Below are 19,819 nucleotides of genomic sequence, written 5' to 3'. Positions count from 1 at the left end.
GTACATTAGTTGAATGCCAGCAATTTTGAATGAACAGTTAGCAACAGGATATACTTATATTCAGAACATGCTTCTACGAAAGAACAGTCGGCAGCGCTAATATTTTAGGATAATGAGTGCTTGGAGTGTTCTTAGCTTAAAGAAAATAAAAGACATGTTTAAACATAACTACATTTTTAGGATGTTGATTCGTATCGAGTTACATAGAATGATAAAAATTCTAGATTTCAGACTTCAGAATGACCCTCCAAACAGATAGAACTAAATAACAAGCAATAGAGGAAATTTTTCCAAATAACTAGAAACACGCCAAATATACCAAATGGTGAAAATTCAAATAACAGTGAGAACCATCGCTCCAGAAAGCTCCCAGTTGATATTTTTGACAGCAATGATCCGGCCTTTGGTTCGCAGAAAGCTGGGATTAGACTCCGATATGCATTGTGCCTAAAGCACATAAGAACAAAACTGATTTGACTCAGCAGAAGAGCATCACACTACAGAAGGTTGGAATTGAAAATCACTCAGAATCCAGCTTCTGTTTCTTTTCTTCAGGCTGGTCTGCCACATTCTTCATCTTAGCTTCTCTTCGCTCCCTTTTAACTCCTTTTGCTTTGTGAGGCAGTGCAACACTTCCAACCTACAGAAAGGAATAATTTTTCACTGGTAAACAGTCATAGAATTTTATAATTTCTTTTCAACCAGAGTAGTGTATTCTTATTTCTTACCTTCTGATCTGGAATGTAAATCTTCCCGTATTTTCCTTGAATGGCATCTTTGACAACATTTTTCTCCTGAAAATGACAGCCAGTAACAACATAAGTATTTTGCAGACTCCAAGTTAGTCAAATAAAGATGTGAAGAAGTGACTAAGCCAATCAAACCCTCTTCTTTGCTTTATCAAGAGCAGTTTTCATAGCTTCTTTCTTCAAACTGTCGTCAGGGAGACGATGTCGCCGAACTACTAAGTCCATGGACGGGCCAACCTCCACTAATTCTATTCTTGGAACTACTGTGCCAGATTTTTTAAGCCGTAGTGCACAATGTGTCAAGAAAACCTTTTTTGGCGACACAGCTGCACATACATATACACGATCTAACCCAGCAAGGTTCAAGTTGGTCACTACCTGCAATATTGAACCCACGTGCATTAGTGGTACTCTTTCCAATTCAAAGAAGCCGTGCAAATAAGTTGATTGAGAAAGAACAGACCTCGCCATGGAATAGATCAAGCAAAACTTCTTTTAAATGCTTCAACTCTTCAACACTATCAAATCCTTCTCCAATAAAGGTAAAAAAGGGCTTTGACCCAATTTTAGGAGCCAAACTCTTATCATATTTGAACTTCTTCATGCTTTTGAACTCTTCCACTCCTACCTCTACAAGATCGTAAATATGGTGATCATAGGTTCGCCCAATAACAAGATTGTTAGGGCGCTTCTTGGAGTGAGAACCATACTGCAAAATAACCAAAGACTGTAAGTGGGTATGGAAAACAAAAGACAAAGCAACAAGCAAAAAGTCCTGAACACAAAAGACAGAACTACTCCTGATAAAGCGATAAACTAGAAGAGTTCAACAGTTTATACAAAGATAGCCTTTCGTTCAAATCAAGATTTTCAAAAGTTGAAAAAAACTCATCTCACTCCGAGTATCCAACTTAACAGTAGGTGTTATTCCTCATCTGCATGAAGAGTTGAAATCTACTATCGATTATAATAATGTAATAGACACTTTTACCGGAGCAATACTACTTGGAAGAGTTGAAACTAGTGGCGGAAAATGGGCGGGTTGGGTCGGATTTGGACGGGTTAAAAATGGGTTGAGCAAAAATGGATTGGGTCTCAACCCGCCCATATTTCATGCGGGTCAAAAACGGGTTGGGTGTTAAATGGGCGAGTTGAATATGGGTTAACCCATATTATATAAGTGTAATAGTTTTTCAAGTACAATTTATAATTTTCCTTTTGCTCAGATTATTTAGTGACATAAGCTTAACCGGAATAATATATACTTCTTCATTAAACTTATTCAAATTTGACTATCTTCCACAAAATATGACAGTTTTCATTTTAGAAAGAAAACGTGCTTAATGCACATCAAGCAATATCACTAATAATATATGACTGCATTTTCCACTTTGTTCATATATTGTTTGCAATCCAATATAAAACTAAACAAATTTTAAAAAATACTATAAATAGAAAGATACTATTTATATTCAAAAAATTCGCTAATAATATATGACTCTATACAAATTCAACATTGAAATATGTGCATCATAACTAAAAAGAAAATACTATTTTTTTGGTTGAAAAAGAAAGTACTCTTTCTACAATATAAAAAGAAAGTACTCATTCTATTGAAATGAAAGAAAATACTTTTTCTACATTATGAAAAGAAAGTAACTTTTTTTGTTGAAATGAAAAAAAAAAAATACTCATATTGTTGAAATGAAAAAGAAAGTACTCTTAGGGTGTGTTTGGTAAAGCGGAAAATGTTTTCCGTGAAAAATATTTTCTTGGAAAACAAGTAGTAATCTTACACATTTTTCGGTGTTTGGTATGCAAATTAAGGAAAATAACTCCTCAAGAGTATTCATAAATAATTTAGATACAATAAACATGAAGCCATAAACATGACAAGAGTGGGTTGCTCTAGTGGTGAGCACCCTCCACTTCCAACCAAGAGGTTGTGAGTTCGAGTCACCCCAAGAGCAAGGTGGGGGAGTTCTTGGAGGGAGGGAGCCGAGGGTCTATCGGAAACAGCCTCTCTACCCCAGGGTAGGGGTAAGGTCTGCGTACACACTACCCTCCCCAGACCCCACTAGTGGGATTATACTGGGTTGTTGTAAACATGAAGCCATAAACTTTCGAATCAACAACCTTGCGAACCCACAAATTCCATAAACTTCCGAACCACTAAACTTTCAAACCCGTAAACTCTATAATTTCTAAACCCGCAAACTTCCAAAATCATTAACCTCAACTCTTAACTTTGGAACTCGTAAAATTTCGAGCCTATAAACTGAAAATATTAAAATAAAATAATAAAAAAAATGCCCCGCAGTGAGGGGAGGGGTGTAGCAAGGTGGGTGGTGACGGAAAAGAAAATAAATTGAAATATGAAAAAAAATCTTCTTTGGAGAGAGGGGGTGGGAGAGGTAGGGTAGGGAGAGAAGGGGGAGGGAGGGAGTTAGATGTGAGGGTAGGTGGAATTTTTGGAAAATGTTTTCCTAACTTTTTCTAGGAAAGTCATTTTCATACAATTTCAGGAAAATGTGATATCTAGAAAAATAATTTACAAACTATTTTGTGCAACCAAACAGTGGAAAATGGGAAAATATTTTTCGGAAAATGTTTCCGTCATACCAAACACAACCTTAATAATATTTCTATTGAGTTGTGTAGGGGTGGATGTGGTTGGGTAGCGTAGGGGGTTGGTGGGGATGGGGAATAGGGTGGGGAAGATTGAAAAGGAGTTCTAGAAACTCTTGATAAGGAAAACATTTTCCTCCAATTGGAGGAAAATGAGTTCATGAGAAAAATATTTTCCAAAATATTTAAGCCAACCAAACATGAAAAAATTGGAAAACATTTTTCGAAAAATATTCTCCTTCGTACTAAACATACCCTTAATGTAATCTTGAGTACCTCTTCGTTTCAACCATCCAGTTCTAATCCTATGAGTACCATCTTGATCTATCATTTCATTCTCTTGAAACGAGCCTAGATATCTAAATTGATTGCATTTTGGCACCACAAATCCATCTAGTCAACTTCGCTCTTCTCGTGCAGGCTGAACTTGCAATGCATGTATTTAGTCTTACCTTTATATATCTCAGAACACTTGCTCAATGCATGTATTTAGTCTTACCTTTATATATCTCAGAACCCTTACTATCTAAGATGTTTCTCCATAGCTCAAGCTTTTTGTTAACACCCTCGCTAGTTTCGTAATTTAGTACAATATCATCAGCATATATCAAACACCCTGGAACCTCATCCTGTGTTACGTTGGTTAGCTCATTCATAACTAGGGTGAATAAGTAGGGGCTCAATGCAAAACCCCGGTGTGAACCCACTGCTATGGGAAACTTCTTTGGATTTCCTACTGCTGTTTTAACACTAGTTACAACTCCTTCATACATGTCCTTTATGACATCTATATATTTTACTACATGAGTAATATAACTTGTAGACCAATTACTATCAGGAGCCACATATCAACTATAAATATCTCGAGTGACCAAAAATTGAACACAAATACATTTTCAGTTAGGGTGCTCCAAAGCTACAAAATACAAATTCTAGATGCTCTAGTTCTAAATGTGCTCTCCCCCACGCTATAAAAGAAACCTCGTTAACCAAGCAACATGTTACCAAAAGACTATTGTTAATCACTTATAAAATAACATCAAGACATCAATAATTTAGTTTTACCATTCAGAAATAACCCCTCACTATATCTATTAGCACTAAAAATAATGAACTATGGTAGCACAATGAGGGATATACAGACAATCAAATACTAAGTTCAAATTTTTACTTATTCGGTGTCTCAACAAATCAAGCAACCAAGGCGAAATCAAGACTTGAAACTTATGGGTTCAAGATTCTAGTCCTTTTAGGTTACTAGGTTCTAAATTAATAATTTGTATATATTCACTAAATTTCCTAAGACAAAAAAAAGAGCTTGGACAAAAATTATTGGGTTCCGCGAACCCGTAACTCAAAAGGCTAGCTCTGCCCCTGTAAGCAACTAACAATATTATAGATTTTTTCTATTTTAAAATAATCAAGCAGTTGAAGATCAAAAGTGGACTCTTCAATAGTGTTACAAGTAGCTAAAAGGACTTAGGCAGATAATGTACCCATTTTTGTTATGAACTTATGCAAGCTACCCATTAAGCATTATACGGCTTAAGTCTCTGTTCCTTATTCCCTAGAAGCCAGCGGCTTAACCTGATTAAAACAATGCACTTCCATGTCAAAATGAACTTTCTTTGGCCTGGGTTAGAGGGAGATTCAGAATGACGCAACAAATTCACAACATTGCACCTATGTTTCTTCTTCTGTATTTCATTGAATATATATCTTTGAGCACAAATAACTATTTATTATGAAAAAAGATCTGTTCTCCTTTACTAAATATTTGGAGACAATTAATTTTTGTACCTTCAAGAACAAGCCTTAGCAAACAACATAATAATCAGGGAGCCACAGAAACAAATCCAAATTAACATGGAGCGATATATATATATATATATATCAGCACTTATCTACCCACTGAACCAAAAAATACCTCAAAAAGGAAAACGGTCTGTACACACTTACCACAAAAAGGCTGCAATCTGTCTTAAGAGAGTAAAACTCCAAAGAAGCCTCGCCCCCGCTCTCGAATGGTCTAACATTATCATTCTTCCGGGTATATTTAACAGAATTATCCCTCTTCAAATGATAAATTTCAGTCATCACCTCATTCAACACTTGGCTTGTTTTTGTACCATGTAATATCAATGTCTTTTTCCCAGTTTCAACCTGCCCTCAAATAAATAAATAAGATTGCCATCACAATAAAAATCCCATCTTTAAAAAAAAAAAAAAGTGGTTTGCTAAGATCAAACTCACCAGTTTAGGAGCACGTTTTTCAAGCTCCCTTCTGATTCTTCCTTTCTGTGGGGTTTTAATTTTCCATGGGGTTTTACTTCTCATCATGCTTACCTACAAACAAAATTGAAAACTAAACTAATATTATTGTGGTTAAAGCAAATCTTCAACTATCTTAACAACAACTACTAGGGCTTAATCACAAATTAGTTGGAACCCTAGAAACAAAATCACAAATTAGTTGGAACCCTAGAAACAAAAACAAACAGCAAGCGAACAGTAAGAATTTAAGCTTTTACTTACCAATAGGGGAAAAGGGAAGATACGAAGAAGAATTGGTAAAGGGATGATACGAAGAAGAAGGGGAAGAAACAACTATGCCTATGCAAATATTAGGGTTTTAGAATCGTTTAGGGGTTTTGGGCGGGTGTTATTGTCTGGTTTCAATTGTGGGCCTAATAGTGAAAATGCCCAGGCCCAAGTTGACTCAACTACTACTAATCCAATAACGATTTTTAGCTTCCTATACTATATATGAAACTTTATTACACACCCTAATCAAGTTTTAACTTAATTACATGGTTATATATAATTTATCAATTATATAAAAATTAGTTTTAAATGAGTATCTTTTGTTCCGCAAAAAATGCATATATTTAATCATTATTGCCTTATATTATAACACTTATAATCATCTTTTGAGTATTAATTACATTACTTTGTGCTTAATATTATATTTTAACTGTGTAGGAATAATGCGGTGTGAAGATGAAGAGATTTGGAGTAAAATTGAATAAGATACGGAAAAAAAAGATAGAAAATTAAAAGAATAAAAAATGGGAAATACCCTTTGGTATTTGTCCCCGAATGAAAGACAAAAAAAACAAAGGAAATACATTCCAAGCAAAGAATTAAAGAAGGGAAAAAGAAAATGTACTTGGCAACAAAAGAGTTGTCACACCTCCTTTTTTCCGAAGGGAGATAAGGAGTTTTTTCCAATTAAAGTGACATTAATCAAAATGGGATTATTTATTAAAAACAGAGTCGCCACTTGGAATAAGTTATGGTGTCCCAAGTCACCGGTTTATTTTAAATCCCAAATCGAGGAAATTTGACTCTATTTATGGTCCGCGAACACAGAAGACCGGGTAAGGAATTCTGTTAACCCGGGAGAAGGTGTGAGGCACTCCCGAGTTCCGTGGTTTTAGCACGGTCGCTCAACTATTAATAATTGACCTAATTATCTGATTTATTACATGTTTGAAACCTATTGTGCGTTTTTAACCTTTTAATCGTTTTTAATATTTATGGAGATTATTTAAATAAGTCGCGATGTCGCGCACTTATTATTTTTGCACACATTGTGAATCGTGTAACGTGAAAGGCACCCGCGATTTACAACATGTTAATTTTTATTATTATTTGAAGTTGTAAGGTCGAGTCACGTGAAACACACATTCGAATTGGGGTTTACGTATCATGACTACGCCAAAGGAACCGTACTCATAGTCACGATGATTTATTTAAACGCGCCTAAAGCAAACTACCAATGTTTATGAGTTGTTTAATTTTCTAATACTATTGATATAGCGTGTAACTAAGAGACAAGCCCCAAAGATATGCCCAAATATAATTCACGACACCTCAAACTATTCTTTATGAGACCTTCCCAAATCAATCATATTGATAAACAACAAATTCGTATCTACTTATTACGAATCAATCCTTTCTAATTTTGTTATGGGTAACGGAATAATCCTTTTATAAGTGAAGATGACTGAGCGGAGAAATTGGTGAACTTGCTTTTCCGTGAAGTTTTTCACCTTCAGCAGTTCACCACTTGCACAAAATGAGGGTCTATTATACACCAAAAGTCTGGCAATTGAGCAGCAATTGAAGATTACAAGATGAATGCACAGTGTGTAATGGAATCTGGTTCAAGTTAAAATCTCACTTGGGAGCAAAAGGATTAATAAAAATATATGAACTGTTTGCATTCACCCATAAATAAAACGGAACAAGCAGATTAATTTGTGCTTAACGACAAGTAGTGTAAGGGTCAACAAGCAACTTGAACAAATACTGTAACTAAAGATGCCAAAATAAAAGAAGCTAAAACCATATTAATTCTTCTTCAAAGGTTATGGAACCATTATTTCCAGCATAAAAATGACAAAGAAAAATCGCTATTCCCCACGTCGTACTTCACTAAACAACAACGATTACACAAATATTCTAATTCGGAATTCACACAATTTCATTACTCAATCAAAGTGAGGTGCAGAGGTTCAATGACTTACCTAATTTCGCAAAAGTAAACTGGAATGTTGGCCAAATGAAAGCTGAAAAGGACGGATGGAGTCCGTCAAAGCAGCAATCAACAATACAGAGCAACAAATCTCCCCAATTGTTTTAAAACCCAGAACGTGAAAGCACACCAAAATCCATTTGAATAGTGACAGAAACTTCTCTTCTATTTTGTTTTCGTATCTCTGTCTTTCAGATCTGAGCTTCAATTTCAATTCAAAAACCTTTGTTTTAGCTATTTGGACTGTGAGTTCGTGTGTATTTGTGTGTTTGTTCAGAGAGGTGAGTATGGTAAGAAAATGAGCGTTATCTTCGAAGAGTGGGGGAGGTGAGCGTGAATCCTCTCTGTGTATTGTGAGGATGCCGAATAGTTGAGTGAGACAGGGGCGGCGCTAGGGTTCTCTCATCTCTGTTGGGTTTTTTCCTTTTTTTAGGGGAGAGTGAAATTAGCCTCTCCTCTAATAGAGTGGGGGAGAAAGAGCATGGGCCAGACTATGGGGTGGATTGGGTTCTACAGGTATGGGCTTGAAACAATTGTAAAATTAGTCACTTTGGACTCAAATTTTAATTAAAACCAATTTGTGTGGCTAAACCATTATATATATTTTACTCACTAATTGACTAATGACCTAATTAATTAACTAGCTTAAAAATGCATGTAGAGTTACTAATGTATTTTTTGGTATTTTAGTGTTTTACAAATGCAATTGATTATGCATTTAAAATCTACAAAATATAAAAATTAAAAATATTTTTGTATTTTCTTTAGGATTTAAAAATGCAACTTAAAAATGCATCAAATATGAATACGTACAAAGCAAACTAAGTAAAAATATAGAAAAAATAATTTAAAGCTATTTTTTGGGTTTTTTAGGAGTAATTTTATATTATGGCAAAAATTAGGTGCTCACAGCTGCCCCTCTTTGCTCGAGAACATGAAGAGTTTTTCGGGCAAAGATAAAGTGAGCAATTTTTGCCCGTTTGACACTCCATGGGAAGCATTTTGAAAATGTTTGACCGAACCGTGCTTCAGAGGTTGCCTACATATTCTTGGCTATAAAGGAATCATGTCAGTGTAGTTCTGAAAGTTTAGGTAGCTGGGACTACCGAGAAGCTGTGATTTCACTATTGCTGCTTCTGCTGTTTACTGCTTGCTGAGCTTCTTTTTACACCAAAGTCAAAAATGAAAAAGACTAACTAAGTCTATCAGCTACGAGTTACAAGATTCCTATCTATGAGTCTTTTGAAGCTTGATCTTGAGTTTTGGCTGGTTCTTCATGCAGACTCTGATCTGATCCTCGATGCTTGCTAGCTGCAGGTGGTAGTTCATTCTTCTTCGGCATTTCGGATCAAGATGGGAAATGCAAAGCTTCTGCATTTTGGATTCACTTCTCTTTTTTCTTTTTATTCTGGATTGAGACTTCTTCCTTTGGTCATCTCGGACTGTCAGCTAGCATTCTTGAGGCGAGCTTCTGCTACTTCTAACTTGAATTGAATCCTTAAATGACTTCCCTCGTTCTCCAGGTGGGCGCCTGATGACTTAAAACTCGAAATAAATTCCCTCATTTTCCAGGTGGGTGCCTGCTGACTTAAAAACTTGAAATAAATTCCTTCATTCTCCAGGTGGGCGCCTGTGATGACTTAAAACTTGAAATGAATTCCCTCATTTTCCAGGTAGGCGCCTGCTGACTTAAAACGTGAAATTAATTCCCTCGTTCTCCAGGTGGGCGCCTGCTGACTTAAAAACTTGAAATAAATTCCCTCGTTTTCCAGGTGGGCGCCTGCTGACTTAAAACAGAAATGAATTCCCTCATTCTCCAGGTGGGCGCCTGATGCTAACTTAAAACTTGAAATAAATTCCCTCGTTCTCCAGGTGGGCGCTTGATAATGACTTGAAAATTAAAACAAATTCCCACGTTCTCCAGGTGGGTTCCTGATGACTTTAAAACTTGAAATTAATTCCCTCATTCTCCAGGCGGGCGCCTGCAACTACAACAAAACGGAAACAACAAAAAAAAGTTTTTCTGCCCCAGTTTACACTAGGAAGATTTGTGAGTTATTAGCAGAACTATAAATTACATATGCTATTGATGAAGGATGAAATGATGAGAGCAAAATTGAAGACTCGACTAGGATGTGCATCTCCTAAAGAAATAAAAATTTGAAAAACCCAAACTTGGGAGTGCATCTCCTAAATTTGAGATTGAGCTTGGAGAAAACTATAAACTAAGCTTGACTGAACTAAAAACTGATCATATTTTCCAGGCGGGACCCCTGATTTCAAGAAAACTAAAGATTGATAACTTAAGAAAACTAAAAATTGACCTCTGTTTTTTTTTTTTTCAGACTTCCCTTTTTTTAAACTTATTATCCTAGGAGAAAATTCATCAGATTAGGTATTTTTTTGGTATCTTAGGAGAAAGATTCATCAGACTAAGATTTCTATCCTAGGAGAAAGTTCATCAGACTAGGTTTGTTATCTTAGGAGAAAGATTCATCAGATTAAAATCTCGGTCCTAGGAGAAAATTCATCAGACTAGGTCTTTTGTGTTATCTTAGGAGAAGGATTCATCATACTAAGATATTTTTATCCTAGGAGAAAGTTCATCAGACTAGGTCTTTTTGTTATCTTAGGAGAAAGATTCATCAGACTAAGTTTTAATCTTAGGAGAATAATTCATCAGACTAAGATGTTTATCCTAGGAGAAAAATTCGTCAGACTAGGTTTTCTATCTTAGGAGAATGATTCATTAGACTAAGATTTTGATCCTAGGAGAAAATTCATCAGACTAGATTTTCTATCTTAGGAGAAAGATTCATCAGACTAAGATTTTGATCCTAGGAGAAAGTTCATCAGACTATGTCCTTTTTTATTATCTCTGCTTACCGTCGTCTTACAGTGCCCGTGAGGGTTTTCACTAGTAAGACTCTCTCATTTTTCTTCTTTATTTTTCTTTTTCTTTTGCTTTCTTGTATGAGCAACTTGACAGTGTCCTATGTCGCGTGACAACCATTGCTCATTGTATGCTTCTCTTGACATTCTTGAAGGCACATCGGAAGGTCTTTATTTGGAAGGTTTTTGGATAGGGTTGGAAAGATGGGTCGGCATGGAGGCTCTAAGTAGACTCAATATGATGGGTTGTACACTTTACAACTCTTGGAATCGACTCTTTCAAAAGTGAAAAAAAAATCTTTGCCCCAGTTTCAGATATTGAGGATTTTTGGATTTTTTTTTTGAATTCTTATTTGGTTGGACCGAACCGTGTAAGGCTGCCTACGTATCCCTTTTAAAGGAATCAAGTCTAACGTAGTTCAAACATCTGACCTAATATTGTTTTTTTCATCTTTCTTTCTTTTTCTTTGTCTTTCTCTTCTCTTTTTTTCATTTATTCCATCTTTCTTCTCTTTGTTTTCAAAACAAGTTGTCCCAACTTTTATTTTCTGGGGGCATGGACTTTGACTGTTTTTTTCTTATTCTATTTTTTCACTTGAACTTTCTAAGAGTCGCCCCAGTTTGTACTCTTGGGACATGAATTTTTCTTTTCTTTTTTTCTTTTCTTTTTTTGTTTTTTTAGACTTTTAACTCTAAACTTGATTCCAAAAGAGGGTGGTCAAAGAAAATAACACAGGCTCGAAAGGATAACGAAGGGTATAAAGTATTTGGATAGCAGAAAAAGGGCCTCCCAACCTCGAGAATGCCAATCATGTTAGCCCTTCACAATCACAGCATTGATGGACATGTTGCTTTCTCGTCTTTTTCAATGTAAAGTTGTATGAGTAATAATTTCCTTGCAGTGAATGACCCTTGTCAATTTGGGTGACTTTTCTTCGATTTTGTCTTGATGTAGAAGATGCATTTTGCCAATAAACTGATCCATTTCAAGTTAACTGGGATACACCTTCTTTTGAAAAATACTTTCTATCTCTTAGTGCTAAACAGACTTCAACCCGTCCGGTTATCCTTAAGCCCGATCTCCTCAATAATTCAAAAGGTAGAGATCCTTAACTATTATGAGCATGATTGCTTTTGTTCCATGTAAACTTGGTTCATGCTTATTTTCCAAATGTTTCATGTCTCTATTTATCTTCAAAAGTGTCTCTTTCTCAGTTATCCAATTCAAGACTAAATCAGTTTTCTAAGATCTGACCAAAAATTCCGCATGCATGTCATGTCACTAGGACTAGCATGAAAAGAACTATGCACAAAAATGGACACAAAATGACTGACTGTTGTTTATTGAATAAAGGATAGCAAAGTCCGATAACACAAAAAGAAGAAGAAAAGAAGACAAAATAAGCTACCATGGCTAAACGAGGAGTGACTTTCCAGTTGCTAAGCGACATCTTAGCCACACATTCGCACATCAGCATTACTAGCATTTACCCGTTTTGATTGCTTTGGATTCAACACTCAAATTTTGACAATCATCCCGAGCAGGCCATATCCTATTGCTCAAATCTGGTAAAGTCAACCCCACATTTGTCTCCATTTTTTTAATTTTTCACCGCAAAGTTGCCTATTTGCCTTTCTGTGACCTTGGATCAACAACAGTTATGTTTATTCCATTGGTTGAGAAGATGCTTTTATTTTCGAAGGATCTTGGATTGTTTTGTAACTCGCCATTGCAAACCAACAAACCGACTACCTTCAACTAGCTTTTATTCCAAACAATAAGGATGTTAGAATAAACGCTCTTTTTTTTTTTTTTGGTTTCTTTCCTTTCTCTTATTTTCTCTCGATCGAACCTGATGTGGGTTGCCTACGTATCATGTGGGAACATGAATCAGATCGTGCGTAGTTCGGGAAGATCAAGAACAAAGGAAATAAACTAACTATTTTTTTTCTAATTTCCGAAAGAAAGACTTATAAAGAAGAAAGAAAATATATTTTTTTGAATTTTGATTTTTTCAGAATTTCGAAAGAAAAACCTCTAAAAAAAAGAAAGAAAATATTTTTGGATTTATGGACTTTTATTTTGAATTTATGAAAGAAACACTTCTAAAGAAAAAAAAAAGAAAATATTTTTGAATCTTGAATTTTCTTTTCAATTTTCGAAAGAAGAATGAAAATATTTTTGGATTTTGAGAAGAAATTAAAAGGAAAATATTTTTATATTTTTTTTAAAAAAATTGGGGGGCTAAAAGAATGATTTTCTGAAGAAGGAAGTAAAGGAAAATTAGGATATGACTCTAACAGAAAAGAAGCCACGCGAAGCGCACGCTCCCTAGAAGATTTAGAAGACTCAGAAAGAAGAAGGGTTTCGTAGCAGTTTATATACAGTTCACATAATATCAAAGCAGTAAAAAGCGGTATTTAGCACATTAGGCTCAAATACGTAAAAATCAGATAATAGACAAAAACTAAGTATAACAGTTATTCTAAGCTCGAATTCTGAACCCTGAACCAGAGATTCTGGGTTCTTGTCCCCAGCAGAGTCGCCAGAGCTGTCACACTTCCTTTTTTCGAAGGGAGATAAGGGAGTTTTTTCCAATTAAAGTGACATTAATCAAAATGGGATTATTTATTAAAAACAGAGTCGCCACTTGGAATAAGTTATGGTGTCCCAAGTCACCGGTTTATTTTAAATCCCAAATCGAGGAAATTTGACTCTATTTATGGTCCGCGAACACAGAAGACCGGGTAAGAAATTCTGTTAACCCGGGAGAAGGTGTGAGGTACTCCCGAGTTCCGTGATTTTAGCACGGTCGCTCAACTATTAATAATTGACCTAATTATCTGATTTATTACATGTTTGAAACCTATTGTGCGTTTTTAACCTTTTAATCGTTTTTAATATTTATGGAGATTATTTAAATAAGTCGCAATGTCGCGCACTTATTATTTTTGTACACATTGTGAATCGCGTCACGTGAAAGGCACCCGCGATTTACAACATGTTAATTTTTATTATTATTTGAAGTTGTAAGGTCGAGTCACGTGAAACACACATTCGAATTGGGGTTTACATATCATGACTACGCCAAAGGAACCGTACTCATAGTCAGGATAATTTATTTAAACGCGCCTAAAGCAAACTACCAATGTTTATGAGTTGTTTAATTTTCTAATACTATTGATATAGCATGTAACTAAGAGACAAGCCCCAAAGATATGCCCAAATATAATTCTATTTTATTTAATTGTTTTCCCTTCTACACTCTTCTAATTCTGTTTTCTCTTTGGTTGTCCTAGGTTGCAATAATGAAGCGGTTGCGACATCCAAATATTGTACTTTTTATGGGTGCTGTCATTCAGCCACCAAATTTGTCCATAGTTACTGAATATTTATCGAGGTCTTAGAAATATTTCCCCGTCCAATTAACAGAAAATATTACGCTATTCCCAATTTAGCTGAGCGATTCCCATGTTATCATGTATTTCAGAGGTAGCTTATATAGACTTCTTCATAGACCTGGTGCGAGAGAGTTGTTAGATGAAAGACGTCGGCTGTGTATGGCTTACGATGTGGTATGGATAAATGTGTCCTACTCCCTCCTCTTTCTCATTTTATTTTTTCAATTGGGGCTAATCTCTTACTATGGTCTTGTGCAGGCAAATGGGATGAATTATCTTCACAAACGCAATCCTCCCATTGTTCACCGAGATTTAAAATCTCCAAATCTGCTAGTGGACAAAAAATATACAGTGAAAGTGAGAGTAAGAATTTCTTTAGCAAACATAAAGGTGCAATCCTTTTTGTCATGATTAATATATTGTCGGACTTGGCTGTCAGAGTAGTCAAATCTGAAGGAAGTATCATTTTGGATAGGGCATATTTTTTTTTTAACTTCTTCAGATATTTTCTGGAGGGTCAAGAGAGAAACATAGAGAAGTTTTATAGTTTCACAAGCTTCCTAACCTAATCAAACTTGCTAAAACACATAAAGCAAGTGGTAAACCAGCAAGTATTTATCAGATTTCTCAGATGATGGAGAGTTAACATTGCAATCCCATGAAATGGGTTAATTTCCAATAAGAGAGGATATATGTTGAAGCTTTTATCTAAAGGGAAAAATCACTTGTACATAATTAATAATTTTACAGTTTGGAGGGAAGCTTGGTCCAAAATCTCTCTTTGCGATCTTCTAGACATATACCATCTATAGAGTGGTTTTTCAGCTGCCATGTAGCAATAGTGCTGCATTCAGTCCACCTTACATATCATAAACACACGTGGATCCAGTGTTTCAAGAAATTTAGGAGTCACTATGAGGACGAATTTATGTCTAGTTAAGATTATGCTTTTTCTACTCATGTTTTTCCTTAACATAACTTGTCCTCCTTTTCGACCTCCTGGTGAATTAGTTTCTTTTTAACTGAAAATATTAGCATAGATGTGTCTCCTCTCACTCCGAGAATATGTGTCTGGTCTTCTTCCTTTTAATCAACTTGGACCATCGAGAAAAACACTAATTTCTTGATCATTCAATTTGACTTTTCAAACCCAACCAAAAAAGATTTTAAAAAAAACATCAAAAGGTCTTGAGGTCTGATTGAGAATTTGCTTGAAAAAGAGGAGGCATTTTGAATGTCTGTGATTTTTAAGGAGGTACTGTCCTCCATAGCTCAACAGTATGCATAATGTATTACCTGTACTTTTAGTTAACATTATAATTTATTCTTAAGTTCTGAACAAACTTGGTAGTCCTACTCAAAGTTAGCTAGCGAATATGATTTTGTTGCTTTAATGAATTTATTATTACTTATTTTCGTTTATGGAAGTTTTTATGAAGCTATTATTTCTCTTTATCAGTAAAAGATTCTAAATGTTCTCACTTGTCTAATGTCCTCATCAGGTCTGTGATTTTGGTCTTTCTCGTTTCAAAGCTAATACATTTCTTTCATCAAAGACTGCTGCCGGAACTGTAAGTTCTTGATTCAAGCTCTGGTTCCTTTAGTGTTCTGTTGGTCTTTTGGCTCGTTTCTTGATAACTAAATAAGGAAAAGAATGATTTGGTGCTTAATGTGACAGCCGGAATGGATGGCGCCTGAAGTTCTTCGTGATGAACCATCAAATGAGAAATCTGATGTATACAGCTTTGGCGTTATTTTATGGGAGTTGGCAACACTACAACAACCATGGAGTAATTTGAGCGCACCACAGGTTTGTGCTTGGTATTTTAGGTGTAAATGGTGATCTAAACAATTGAATAAGGGTGGCAAGTGGGCCGGTCCTGGACCGGCCCGGGACCACGAGCTAACGGGCCAGGACCGTTTGGGCCGGTCTTAGTGGGCCTGGGCCGGTCCTATGATTTGGGCCCGTCATGCCCGGGATCGTTTAGCCGCTAGGGCCCGTGACCTTAGCGGGCCAAACGGTCCCAACGGCTATTTTTAAAAAACTTTTTAAAAAAAATTAAAAAATTAAAATATATATAGCTTTGAATATCTCTTTACAATATTTTTGTCTTTTTATATATCTTAAGCTATACATATAGTATATACTATACTATATATATATATATATATATACATCTTACTATATACATAGTATATAAGCCATATTCGATAGTATATATATATATATATATATATATATATATTATAACGCATTGCTTTGAATATCTCTTTACAATATTTTTATCTTTTTATATACCTTAAGCTATACATATAGTATATACTATATATATATATATATATATATATATATATATATATATATATATATATATATATATACATCTTACTATATACATAGTATATAAGACATATTCGATTGTATATAAATATATATAGTATATATATCTTAAGATGTATGTATAGTATATAAATCGAATATTAATATATAAATCTTAAGATGTATATATAGTAAATCGAATATAGCTTATATATCTTAGGATATACATATAGTATAGTATAGTATATATATATAAGCTTATATATATATCGAATATAACTTTTTTATATATATATATATATATATATATATATATATATATATATATATATATATACTATACTATACTATACATCTTTATATATATATATATATATACTATACTCTATATACATCTTTATAACGCATTGCTTTGAATATCTCTTTACAATATTTTTGTCTTTAAATTTGAATTAAAAAATTTAGATGACAATTCTATAATATAATTTACTAGGAATTGCCGTAGATATTTTTATTATCATTTTTTTTCTCTAACTTGTATAAAAACAAATTTAAAAATAGAAAGTATATGTAGGCTCGTTTAGGCCCGGGACCGTTAGGTTGTGGTCCCGGTCCCGGACCGGTTCCAACAACAAGCCCGTGAAGCCCGGAACCGTTTAGGACCGGCCCACTTAGGACCGGGCACGACCCACATGTCACCCTTACAATTGAATCTAGAGGGTAACAACTAATATATCAACTGAAAGGACCTAAGGCTATCTCTTGGGATGTGAAAATGAGTTGGTCCATATGGTTCTTCTGCCAGGAACTAGGGCACCACAAGTGGGATCACTTCTTCCAGGAATGCCATTTCAATTTCCTTTCGTCATCTGCCTCTCTTTTTCATGTGGTTAATGTAGAAAGCTACGCATTCATGGGCCCTTGAATGGGAAAGTTCTGGGGATGCTACTTTCCACTTCTCTCTAGGTTTTGTTTTGCTTATTGTGGTCTTCTAATAGTTCATATTTTGAGAAGAGAAGAAAAGAAAAAGTTCCTACTTTCTGTAATAGTTAGTGTACAGTTTGTCAAGATTATTGTTAAGTAGAGAACTAAAAATTGTGGTAAGTTGATGACTAGTGTAACCGTAGTTTAATTATGATGAATCATCTAAATATTGTATTTGTTAATGCGGGTGAGGTAAAGAAGTTAGTCAACCACATTGACATGGTGCTAGATAGGAAAAGGTTGTCGCATGTTAGAGGATGGGGACAAAGAAGCTAATTCAAGAGAGTAAGATTCGAATAGTTATTTGGAATAGACTTGTTGATGGGAAAGCAAATAGAATTAGTAGATACCATAAAGAGGAGGACAATAGATATGCCCACAGGCTTAGTTCAAGTGACCTAGAATGTAGGTCACAGGTTCAAGCCATGCGCCATGTGAACTAAGCCTTGTATTATAGTGAAGAAGGGTACAGGGGCGGGCAAATTATTCCCGAGTTTCGGAGCCTCTGGTTACTCCTAAGGGTTGATTTCTCAATCATCATGATTGTTGAAACTTTTTCCCTGTGATATCGTACATTCTAGTTTCTGCTACAAGTTTGATTTTTGAAAGATAGATAAGAGGACCATCTGTCGAGCCTCATGAATATTGAACTGTTTGTTTTTTTATATCGTACATGGCGTAGAATGTGCTGTAATGAATCTGATTTTGTAGGTTGTAGCAGCTGTCGGCTTTAGGGGGAAGAGGCTTGACATTCCAAGTGACTTGAATCCTCAAGTGGCGACTATTATTGAGGCCTGCTGGACTAAGTGTGTTGCTTGTACTCGTCCCCAAGTTCATGCCTTTTAGTTTCGTGATTGCTTTAATGTTATCTAAAGTTAGTTTTGATAATGTTGTAGTGAGCCGTGGAAACGCCCCTCCTTTTCTACTATCATGGATATGCTGAGACCAAATCTTAAATCTCCTCTCACACCTCAATCAGGTCATACAGACATGCAGATGCTCACGTGAATGTGTGATAACTTTTATGGTTTCTGCACATAATTTGCATTTGTTACTAGTCAATGTTTCTGGGAGGAAGAATGCTTGGAGGATTATGTCAGGTTTGTCTATCTCGAAATCTGTTTCGTCGTTCTACTGAATTTTAAAGCTATTGCCCTTGGTATATCCACATTTTTGTCAAAGTCTAGGTAAGTTTGTTTGGAATAAACTTCTTCCCATGACACACTTTCTTGGGTCTAGTGATGCTTTGGAAACTGCTAGAGCATCTGAACTTCTGTTTGGTGGATTTGAGAAGGCATTACTTTAGACTGGCCATGACATCATAGGAGCTAGTATTCTGTTGAGAGACCCAGCCTAACGATCTAGATAGGTGCCAGTGAACCACTGTCAAGCTTTAGCTTGAAAGATTTGAGAGTAAATGCTCAATAAAATGGGTTCACCCCTTTGCTTTCTTGCACTTCGATGGCAAATGTTTTATGACAATACCTCTAGGCAGTTTCTTCACATGTTCTTCACATGTATAAACTTTGATAGCTATGTCTGCGTATGTTTTGCAGGCTTGTATCTATGCATATTAGTTCAGGTTGCCTGTGGAGAATACTAAGTTTTCTTCACGAATTCAAGCAGCAGCCGCTGCCTTACGGAAGATCCTTTGCACTGGGCATGTCCGTTTCTCTCTAAGCACTGTTTGGCCTAGTGATTTTGTTGATGCCAGCAATAACATTTTTTGTATTCTCTGTTCAGAATTGTTGTTGTATAACTATATGTATAAGCATTATAATGAAAAGTTGGATTATAGAAATGCACACCTATCAGACACCATACTTGTGTGTGCTTTATGGTGACATTTACGTTTGTTTCCTAAGTAGCTTTCCTCTGTTTGATTGCTTCCCCTAAAAAATTTTGTAAAGGGGAACACACGCACTTGGGAAGTAGAGTTCCTTAACGCTTCCCTTGCAATAAAATATGGCTTGTACTTGTAATTATGCATACATATTATTTGGTTGCGGACAGGATAATGGTCGACTTTTAACACAACCAAGTGGTGTTGTTGTAAGTGAAGGGATTATGAATGAGGATATATACAATTATACATAACATATATGTGCGTGTATAAAACGATGAAATAGGATTTGCTAGGGTTGGGGCTGTGAGAGCGTTACGCCGTAGTACATTAGTTGAATGCCAGCAATTTTGAATGAACAGTTAGCAACAGGATATACTTATATTCAGAACATGCTTCTACGAAAGAACAGTCGGCAGCGCTAATATTTTAGGATAATGAGTGCTTGGAGTGTTCTTAGC

General features: G+C 35.4%; 2 protein-coding genes across 5 annotated transcripts; one reads left to right on the top strand and one right to left on the bottom strand.

Annotated features, from left to right (window-relative positions):
- Positions 1-155: 155 nt before the first annotated feature.
- On the bottom strand, positions 156-8,367 carry LOC104096743 (ribosome production factor 2 homolog). 2 transcript variants are annotated; one of them, XM_070195035.1, is made up of 7 exons: positions 7,910-8,367; positions 5,631-5,723; positions 5,337-5,540; positions 1,213-1,458; positions 885-1,127; positions 729-794; positions 156-640 (listed from the first exon to the last, which is right to left on the bottom strand). In XM_070195035.1, the coding sequence occupies exons 2-7, from the start codon at positions 5,715-5,717 to the stop codon at positions 521-523; spliced, it is 966 nt and encodes a 321-aa protein (XP_070051136.1). In that variant the 5' UTR covers positions 5,718-5,723; positions 7,910-8,367; the 3' UTR covers positions 156-520. The 2 variants fall into 2 exon arrangements, with proteins under 2 accessions (XP_070051136.1, XP_070051137.1); XM_070195036.1 differs by having other exon boundaries at positions 5,631-5,742; positions 7,910-8,330.
- Positions 8,368-14,079: 5,712 nt separating this feature from the next.
- LOC104096742 (serine/threonine-protein kinase CTR1-like) lies at positions 14,080-19,497 on the top strand. 3 transcript variants are annotated; one of them, XM_070195033.1, is made up of 8 exons: positions 14,080-14,210; positions 14,301-14,385; positions 14,470-14,568; positions 15,714-15,782; positions 15,890-16,021; positions 18,227-18,321; positions 18,412-18,615; positions 19,072-19,497. In XM_070195033.1, exons 1-7 carry the CDS (start codon positions 14,119-14,121, stop codon positions 18,521-18,523), a joined length of 684 nt encoding a protein of 227 aa, XP_070051134.1. In that variant the 5' UTR covers positions 14,080-14,118; the 3' UTR covers positions 18,524-18,615; positions 19,072-19,497. The 3 variants fall into 3 exon arrangements, with proteins under 3 accessions (XP_070051134.1, XP_070051133.1, XP_070051135.1); XM_070195032.1 differs by having other exon boundaries at positions 14,470-14,574; XM_070195034.1 differs by lacking the exon at positions 19,072-19,497 and having other exon boundaries at positions 14,470-14,574; positions 18,395-18,465.
- The last annotated feature ends 322 nt before the right edge of the window (positions 19,498-19,819 follow it).

The sequence above is a fragment of the Nicotiana tomentosiformis genome, chromosome 2 (genome assembly GCF_000390325.3).
Source record: "Nicotiana tomentosiformis chromosome 2, ASM39032v3, whole genome shotgun sequence".
Taxonomy (NCBI): Eukaryota; Viridiplantae; Streptophyta; class Magnoliopsida; order Solanales; family Solanaceae; genus Nicotiana; species Nicotiana tomentosiformis.
Note: the sequence above shows the minus strand (reverse complement) of the source record. Positions and strands in the feature narration are given on the sequence as shown.

Excerpts from the sequence above, each read along its gene's own strand:
- LOC104096743 (XM_070195035.1), bottom strand. The coding sequence starts at position 5,717 with ATGATGAGAAGTAAAACCCCATGGAAAATTAAAACCCCACAGAAAGGA. Across the intron at positions 5,541-5,630 it reads AAAAACGTGCTCCTAAACTG|GTTGAAACTGGGAAAAAGAC; the intron begins GTGAGTTTGATC and ends ATTTGAGGGCAG. Across the intron at positions 1,459-5,336 it reads CAGATTGCAGCCTTTTTGTG|TATGGTTCTCACTCCAAGAA; the intron begins GTAAGTGTGTAC and ends GTTATTTTGCAG.
- LOC104096742 (XM_070195032.1), top strand. The coding sequence starts at position 14,119 with ATGAAGCGGTTGCGACATCCAAATATTGTACTTTTTATGGGTGCTGTC. Across the intron at positions 14,386-14,469 it reads TGTGTATGGCTTACGATGTG|GCAAATGGGATGAATTATCT; the intron begins GTATGGATAAAT and ends GGTCTTGTGCAG. Across the intron at positions 16,022-18,226 it reads GTAATTTGAGCGCACCACAG|GTTGTAGCAGCTGTCGGCTT; the intron begins GTTTGTGCTTGG and ends CTGATTTTGTAG.